Source organism: Takifugu flavidus, chromosome 20, assembly GCF_003711565.1.
Source record: "Takifugu flavidus isolate HTHZ2018 chromosome 20, ASM371156v2, whole genome shotgun sequence".
Lineage (NCBI taxonomy): Eukaryota > Metazoa > Chordata > Actinopteri > Tetraodontiformes > Tetraodontidae > Takifugu > Takifugu flavidus.
In genome coordinates, this window is record NC_079539.1 from 1,709,790 (window position 1) to 1,718,733 (window position 8,944).

The window sequence follows — 8,944 nt, forward strand, 5'->3', positions numbered from 1 at the left end:
AGAGGTATTGGGGTTTTTTTTGCACTCATCAGTGGACCTGTGGGGATTTTCACATGTTTATGTGGTTAGCGGGCTACGGTCCGTTTCCCCTCCGTCCTTCACTCTTTGGTGGTCACAGGGTGATTGATCACACGTCCTGCGGAGCCCCCGGGTTGTAAGACTGAGCGTCCACAGAGCGGATCATTAACCGGCCGCCAATTAGCCTCTAAAACAGGAAGGTGTCAGCGCAACGCCAGCTCGGGTTTGACCATCGGGCCTCCGTCTGCGCTCGCCACGGCTGCCATTTCCATTTTTATTTTATTTTGTAGCATCAGCGCAGTCGGCTGGGATTAAACGTCTGGGAGGGAGGACGGCGAAGCAGCGAAAAAGCAGCCAAGCTAAATATGTCAACCCGAATATTTCTCAGAGGACGAAAATGTGACATTTGTTTTCTATCCTTCGCGAAACTTCACATTTCAGAGCCGGTTTATTTTCCCGGAACGTTGGTCCGCAGCGAGAGGAGCGCGTGTGCGTGCGCGGCGTTATCTCGTGTCTCTTCCCCGCCACATGTGAACCACGCCGACACCCGTGATTTGTTACCAGCGCTATCGCTCGACCCCGTAACTTTATATGTGAGTCATTAGCAGCTTTCCCCTCCCTGAAATGGCTCCAATCTGGCCGTCGTTATTCTCGCTGTTAAATGGTTCCATAAATAAAACCAAGTAAACCCGAAGTCAAATTCGGGGCCTTTAGATACAGTTTCCCAGACGTCTCATAACGTGCGCTGAAGATATCACTTAATTTAATTTGGTGCAGATTAGAATGTGGACGCTAGGACAAACATTTCCCCGTAAGAGTTCCAGCTTTTCTTTTTCACGTCTGCGTTTAAGAGCGAGATCTCAATGGGGAAACGGCAGGAGGATGGAGGGAAAGAAAGACGGAGGGAGGCGAGGAGGAGGAGGGTTGTGAAAATTGCCGTTGGCTGCCACCCAGGGCCCGTTCTTTGTGGTAATGAAGGGTTAGAGGCAGCGTTATTGCTCCCAGATGCCGTGCGGCTTCTCTGCAGCCCTTTGATGCACGGCCCAAGTCACCAGGACTTTTCTATCAGCCTCCCATCAAGATACACAGAACCACACACACACACGCACGCACGCACACACACATGTACCAACACACCAACGTTCAAATGACCCTTTTTTTTGGTTTCCCCCAGCAGAGAAATCTGATTTATTTCAGTGTTAACTGGATACAGTTTGAATAAGATCACCACAGGTGTGTGTTTTGTAGTGTTTCCTTCTATATGTGTGTGTGTGTGTGTGTGTGGTGTGTGTGTGTGTGGAGGGAGGAAAGGAGGCCATATTTCATCTGCACTTTGGAATCGTGTTTGAGACTCAGATTTTTCTTGGATGGGGTGCTGGATGGTGAAGTGGCTTCATGAATCCAGGAGTGAACTTCCTTTACCTTTTTTTTTTTTTTCTTCTTCATAATGAGCCCGCCATTACTCACTAACAAAACAAAACCATGGAAACTCGCCTCGCACGCAGCCCCAAACGCCACAGGTTGAACACGGAGTGCGAGTGCATGGGGGACAAACCCAGGATGTGTAACCGGACCGAGATCTTGGACCCAACCATCAAACTCCGCCCACAGAGTTGAAATTAAACGCAGGTATCGCTCATTTAAACTCACTGGATTAATACTGCGAACGTCAACGGGCCAAACATGCACCGTCAAAATACCACAAAGTCTCTTCGCTCCAGCTCGGGTCAACTGCTTCCTTCCCTCAAAATCCAGCTCCTTTATGTTGACAGGATTTGTTCCACATTTCCAAACCTCCCCTTCCCACTTGTAGCGCACGCCGTTACGACCGGAGAGGAAGTTTCCTCACAAACCAGGAGTGGTTTAGCCATCACGGGTCCATACCGCACCGGCGGTGTGTTCAGGAACACCCTTCCCTGTGTGTATAAATGCTCATGCACATGCATGACGTGGAGCATATCAGGTGTGCATCAACATGCATGCCTAGGTCTGTGTGTGTGTGTGTGTGGTGTGTGTGTGTGTGGTGTGTGTGTGTGTGTGTGTGTGTGCCCTAACATACATGTTTGCCCACTTCTTGCAGACAGCTTTTATGGGAGCATATGGCAAAGTACTTAAATTCTCTCTCTCACTCTCTCACACACACACACACACACACACACACACACACACAGGACAGAGAGCAACTTTCCAGAAATGTGAATTGGTCCAAGGTTGCTCACTCACAGTGAGAGGGGAAAGCCAGACAGAAGGGGATGGGGGGGGTTGGGGTGGTATGGGGGGGGGGGGGGGGGGGAGTGAGAGAAAGGACAAGGGGAAAGATGAAGAAACGCTGAGCAGAGATGGCGCTGCAATAAAAGACCGTGTCAGCGCGCAGACTGCTTGTTCGGGTTCATTTTGTTCTGTAAAGAGGGTGTGTGTGTGTGTGTGTGTGTGTGTGTGTGTGTGTGTGTGTGTGGTGTGTGTGTGTGTGTGTGAGATTTTATGATGAGTCCATTTGGCAGTGCAGCTCATAAATCCTTTGATAAGAGGTCACACAGGACCAGATCCTTCCTATTTCTCTCACTCTTACACACACACACACACACACACACACACACACACACACACACACAACACACACACACACACACACACACACACACGATATATATATACATACACACACACTTGGTTGGGCAGGGCAGGTCTGTGGTTTTCTATCCAGATGGTTTTGAGGTTAGTTAGAGACTTCACTCAAAGGTGTTTGCAGCTAAAGCAAGCCGTGCACGCGTGTGCACGCTTGAATATGTTTAAATCAACTCTAAAATTGGTGTTTCATCTTTATTATAATAAATAGAAACTTTACTGTCAGAATTTTCACAACATTCAAATGCAGGATCTTCTGTAAGTCCAGAGACTGAACCACTCGCGCCTGTGTGTGTGTGTGTGTGTGTGTTGTGTGTGTGTGTGTACGCGTGCGCGTGAGACACCGGGACAGAGGAGGGACGGTGCTGGCGTGTGTCAGAATGAGTTGACTTACTTTGAGGTTCACTGATTCATAAATAGTTGCAAGTCTGGAGTGCAAAACCTTTCAACGGTGGAATGCAGGTTCCTTCTTTCTGTGTGTGTGTGTTTCTCATTTACTGGCTTTTTTATTTTTTTTATTCTGCATAACTGTAATCAAAACCACAGATGGGGGCTGAATGCACTACAGCATGAATTTTCCATTCATCCCCTCTTTGTCTTTTGTGTTGCTTCTTTCTTTCTCATATATTGTCGATTTAAAACTTCAGAATCTACTCCCGTTTACCCTGGACAATTTAATTGTTTTGTCATTCGACTTAATGCCGTAATATGCTGAAATAGACACATAATCACGTGGCAACCCTGATCTCTCTGATTATGGCTTGTTTTACTTGGATCCACAATGTTGTTAAGGTCACTTTTTTTACTTGGGAGAACAAAATCAGCTTTTATAAATCGCCTCTTTTCGAGCGTTACAATAATTGTGTTGGTCTGTCGCCCCCTGCAGGAGAAGGAGAAGAAGTACATGCTACAAGTGGACAACCTGAAGCTGCGTGACGTGGAGAAGGGTTTCATGTCCAGCAAGCATATATTTGCCCTCTTCAACACTGAACAGAGGTATACCTACATAGATTCCATAGTTAGGTATAAATATGCAAACACAGGGAATAAAATAGCAATGAACCTAAAAGAGAAATAATTACTGCAGTTGTAGACTGACTGGTTTTAATTCATGGGAAAAAATGAATAAATAAAAATCACCAAGCGCTTTGATTTTGGCCTGACAGGAATGTTTACAAGGACTATCGTCAGCTGGAGTTGGCCTGTGAGAGTCAGGAAGATGTGGATGCCTGGAAGGCGTCTTTCCTCAGAGCCGGAGTTTATCCCGAAAGGGTCACGGTGAGATTTTTCGTGCGCCCGCTGCTGTGTCTTACAAGCTTTAAACTACTGGCAGGCTGTTGTGATGTTTACCTGTTGTCTGTCCGCCGTTGTCAAGTCTCTCTTGTGACTCTGCGTTTGTCCTTTTTCAATGTTTTCTTCATTGCTGTTTGACACTAAAGGAGAAGGAAGGAAAGGTATGTTACTGTCCTACATCATGATCACATTTAAGCTTAACTCAATAGTAGTTTCTTGTGAGTCTTAATTGTAGACGACAGTTTAATATCTACAGCCAAGGAGGGTAGAATTAAAATTTCAACTGGCTAAAAATACATTGGAGAAAAAGCGACTGTTGTTTGACGCTCATTTCCTCCCCTGCAGAGCGACGGCGGTGACGAGCACAGCACTGATGGTTTGATGCACAGCATGGACCCTCAGCTGGAGCGTCAGGTGGAGACCATCCGCAACCTGGTCGACTCCTACATGGCCATCGTCAACAAGACCGTGCGCGACCTGATGCCCAAGACCATCATGCACCTCATGATTAACAACGTGGGTCCACAACCGCCGGTGTTTGGTGGGGAGTTCCTCCCCCTCGGTTCCCCATAATTTCACATTTGTGTTTACCTTTTTGTGACAGACGAAAGACTTCATCAACGCCGAGCTGCTGGCTCAGCTGTACTCCTGTGGCGACCAGAACACGCTGATGGAGGAGTCTCAGGAGCAGGCGCAGCACCGCGACGAGATGCTGAGGATGTATTTCGCCCTGAAGGAGGCCCTCAGCATCATCGGCGATATCAGCACCACCACCGTCAGCACCTCCATGCCGCCGCCGGTGGATGACTCCTGGCTGCAGGTGCAGCGGGGCGGCTCCGGGGGAAGGTAAGAGGGGAACCGGGCGGGGGGCAGACAGAGACTCAGGAGGTTACAGGGGCTGGGACAGAAGACAGAAATCAGTCCAGGGACGAGTGCTGGTTAGTAAGGCATGAAAAACACCGTGCCAGAATGTGTGTGTGAATCAGGGGTTTAAATACTGGGAGAACAGGGGTGTGCGATTGGGCTGATGACCGGGAGCTACAGGTGGAACTGATTGTGGCAGAGATGATGGCTAAACATGGATGGATTCAAGTTTATTTTGAATATGAAAGACAAAAGTAAAATAAATTAAGACAAAAAACATTCAACACAAGACATAAATATATCCAAAAAACAGTGAGAAGTACTCTTATAAGCTTCCACCCCTCTGGAATAAGAAATAACAACAACAAGCTTCCTGGGGTAAACACTAAAGCCTAATGATGGTAGTTGATGCGTTAAGATGCCCCCATATAACATATATCCAGTGTAAACACATACAGGCACCTATGGAAATGAAATCAAACCGTATAAAGTAAAAAAAAAAAAGGAATTAAAGGAGAAAGATGTCCTCTCCTCCTCCAGATCTCCGGCCACCAGCCCCACTCCAAACCGCAGGGCTCCACCAGGACCTCCGGCACGCCCAGTCTCTCGCGGGCCCCCACCAGGACCTCCTCCGGCCGGGGGACCCCCCGTACCGTCTCGCCCGGGCGCTTCTCCAGACCCTTACAGCGGCCAGCCGCCCAACGTGCCCTCCCGGCCTAACCGTGCGCCCCCCAGCGTGCCGAGGTGAGCGAAACCTTCCTGGCACGCGCGCGTGCGCGTTACCTGTCGTGTTATTCATCCGGCTACACCGTCCAGCTTGAGCCAGGTTGTTCTTTTTGGGGGGAGATATTGGACACAAAAATCTTTAAGATGACATGAATATTCCGACCTGGCCGATAAGTAACACCACAGGTAGGATAAAAGCTGTGAATGCAAAGCTCATCCTTAAGTGTGGCTCCTCTGTGTCACTAAGGGGGATGTGAAGACACCTGGATGAGGGGATCAAGGAGGTAAACAACAGTGATAGAGGAGTAGATCCCTGTTTAGACGTAGAGACGGCGCCTGATGGACTCCAACACCTGTTGTTACATCTAAATAACGAATCTATGTGCTGTAAGCAAGTCGGGATAGAGCTTTACTGAACAAACCCTGGATGTGTAGAAATGCTCCGGAAAGCCACCCGTCCACGTCCTGGATGTTGACCTTCCCCATCACATTCCCTCTCTCCGCCCTGGAAGTCGCGCAGCCACACCTGACCGGCGCTCTAACTTGTTTGCCCTCCCTCTCTTTTCTCTCTCTCTCTCCCCCACACTCCTCATCCCTCTCTTCCTCACCTCACCTCCGCCCCGCACACGATTACCGTTCCTCTTACAGAATCACTATCACTGACCAATGAGGAGTAACGTTTCCGGTATGTTGTGGGCAGTCCGCCATCATCGGCATCGCCACTCTCCTCCTTTCTCATCCTGGCATCTCTCATTTTCTCTTCCCAAAATGCTGCATGGGGAAAAAAAAACACACACCCACTTCAGATGGCGTGTGTGTGTTTGCATCTGTGTTAGGAATGGTGTCGCTCATGTGTCTCTGTGTGATCTGAAGGAGATTCGTGACAGGATTCAGCTCAAAACACACATGTGTAATGTTGTGTTGTGTGTGTGTGTGCGCGTGTGTGTGCGTGTGCCAGTATTTGGTGTCACATCCCACCTCTCATTCCAAACTTTATCTGTTGTTTTTACCGCACTGATCTTCTGGTATCAGAGGTTATAACGCAGCTACTGTCTCTCAACTGAACCGTTTTCCCAGGAAAACACCTCCAAACCTGCTAAAGACGACACTTTCAGTGCCCTAATGTAAACACAGCTAAATTTCTATAGCTCGAGCCCAGATGTTCCGTATATAAACCCATAAAAGTGCATGTTACTCTAACACGGGCCTTGCAAGACAAATTCAATGTTCCGTGTGTGAACTGGAATGGGAACACACCTCTGTGTGTGTGTGTGTGTGTGTGTGCGCGCGTGTGGTCAGGTCATGTGACCTGAGCGGCTGAGGACCCTCCATGTGTCGTATGTCGTCGGTGGTTGTCTGAACCGTATTTCTGTGGATGTGCATGAGTTCACACACGGGGCCCTGGAACATGAATAACATGCGCGCATAAAAAAGAGCTCGGAATTTTCTAATCTGACCCCTGATCCCGTCTCTGTGTCTGTGTGTCCCCGGCAGTCGGAGACCCCCGCCTTCTCCAACCCACTAAGACTTCTGAGCTCCTTCCTCCTTTCCTCTCTCCTCCACCCCACCCCTGGATAAGAGGGCAACAGCGCCGCCTACCTGCCGTTCCCTGCCACACCTCACCTGAACTGGAAGAAGCCCCTCCATCTCTTGCATTTAACGACCCCCTCCACCCCACTGAGACACACCTGCATGAGAGAATTTCAAACTTATAGCACACTTTAGAATCCAAATAAACCTTGAAGACAAAAGGGGTTTAATTTCTGCACATATGGAGGGAATCCATACAGACTATTTATTCCTGCTATTGAAGAATAAAAGCGAGGCATATGTGCAAATTTAGCATAAATATAAGCAGTTTCTGGGTTATTTTACTGCTTCTAATTAAAAACACATGACATTAGAGCTCCCAGGAAGTAGAAGAGGTGGCGTTAAAAACAACGTTTAAAGGAGGTTAAATTCAAATGGGATTTTGATTTTAGTTTTTTAAAATCGTGTCGTTTCCACCGCCGTGGTAGATGCGTTAAACGTCCAAATGCTCTTGAAGCAGCGTCATGGTAACCTAGCGGTGGCCCCCCGACGCTGCGAGTGCGTCGAATCACGTTTCCACTGGTCATGAAAGAATCAGGTGGAGTCATTTTTCCGGAGTTTCTTCATTATGGTCATTTCCTTTTACGCTTTTCACCAAACAGCAGGCCGAGCAGAGGCGGGTCTCCTCGCCCCGAGAGCCCCCTGCCGCCGTTTGACTCTTAATGGAAACCTCCCATCATCCTTTTCACCTCCACCATCCATCAATCCCTCCCAGGAGGAAGGCTGCAACACGCTCTGAACCCCCCCGACACAGACAGACTCGCCGCTCTTCATCCTCTCCTTGTTTCCCTCCCTCCTCTTCTTCCTCCTCTCGGATCAGGACCGCAGGAGGACCTTTTTTCTGGACGTTCCGACCTTGTTGTAGCTTCTTAGACGCACACAGGTTCACATAATTATAAAGCTGGTCTCAGTGTCGCTTCGAGAGGACCTATGCAACAACTCTAAGGGTTTCCTGCTATTTACCGGCTTAAAAAGGTGCCTCTTATTGCACTTTTCCCACGCAGGGAAAGGTGCAATAACTCCACCCGCCTGTCCAGAATCTGCATTTCATCCTCTGTTTTCTTCTTCTCTTTATCTCTCAGCGGTCACGGGGGTGAGTGAGAACACAAAAACGTGTCAGTCTATGCACAGAACTATCAGACGCTCCTCCTGTGTCACTCCCGTCTCCCCCGAGCCTGTGATTTCAACCGATCCCCCCCAGCGACATTTTTGTGCCACAGAATTCTGCTGTCAGTGTGATGTGCTCCTTGCCCCCCCATCAAAGCCATTAAACAAATAACACCTCTTGTACCTCAGTTGTCATCCAAGCTTTGAAAAAGCCCTTTTCCATAAACCCTTGTGCATCTTAATTCATCTAAAAGCTAAATAAAAAAACACACACACCATAAAAGGTTATTTAAAAAAGTGGATCTATATGTGTTATTATGTATATGTGTGGTGCATCCTTTCACTGTCTAGAGATTATAGTGGGAAACGTACGGAATCTATGAATATTTAAACTATGAATAAATGAGTATATGTGAAAAATCTGTGATAAAAGCTGTCTGTGACGCACTGATGCGTGTGGACGCTGGTAGGCTGTTGGTGGTCGGCGGCAGAGAGGGTCGGATGTGTGGAAGTCCTGCAGCGGCCAAGACCACAGACGGAACCAGAACCGAGTCTTTGTTGTGCAGGACCGCTGTGCTTTGACGTCACATTAAAAGTCTGTGTATGAGAATCCAGCTGTGGTTTTTGCTTCGTCTTTCCCAACGTGATCAGAGCAGCTCGTGGAAGATTTCCCTAAAAGCATCTACAAGACGGACGAAAGGGGCCGACATCTAAGATTAGG

The 8,944-nt window shown here is 48.2% G+C and overlaps 1 protein-coding gene and 1 long non-coding RNA gene across 13 annotated transcripts in view; one reads left to right on the plus strand and one right to left on the minus strand.

The window, feature by feature from the left end:
* dnm1a (dynamin 1a) overlaps positions 1 to 8,837 on the plus strand; it is a 28,139-nt gene extending 19,302 nt beyond the window's left edge. For 6 of the 12 annotated variants that reach the window (XM_057019784.1, XM_057019791.1, XM_057019789.1 and 3 more), the window contains 7 exons: positions 3,530 to 3,639; positions 3,810 to 3,921; positions 4,083 to 4,097; positions 4,282 to 4,452; positions 4,541 to 4,782; positions 5,341 to 5,544; positions 7,021 to 8,837. In XM_057019784.1, the coding sequence (XP_056875764.1) occupies positions 3,530 to 3,639; positions 3,810 to 3,921; positions 4,083 to 4,097; positions 4,282 to 4,452; positions 4,541 to 4,782; positions 5,341 to 5,544; positions 7,021 to 7,051 (885 nt within the window). In that variant the 3' untranslated portion in view covers positions 7,052 to 8,837. Of the gene's footprint in view, positions 1 to 3,529; positions 3,640 to 3,809; positions 3,922 to 4,082; positions 4,098 to 4,281; positions 4,453 to 4,540; positions 4,783 to 5,340; positions 5,545 to 5,773; positions 5,811 to 6,174; positions 6,212 to 7,020 lie in introns of all 12 variants that reach the window. The other 6 variants (XM_057019793.1, XM_057019786.1, XM_057019792.1 and 3 more) reach the window with 4 other exon arrangements.
* Positions 3,731 to 4,406, minus strand: LOC130517751 (uncharacterized). Its single transcript, XR_008947791.1, has 2 exons — positions 4,288 to 4,406; positions 3,731 to 3,942 (listed from the first exon to the last, which is right to left on the minus strand). It is a non-coding gene; the product is annotated as an uncharacterized LOC130517751 (long non-coding RNA).
* Positions 8,838 to 8,944: the final 107 nt, after the last annotated feature.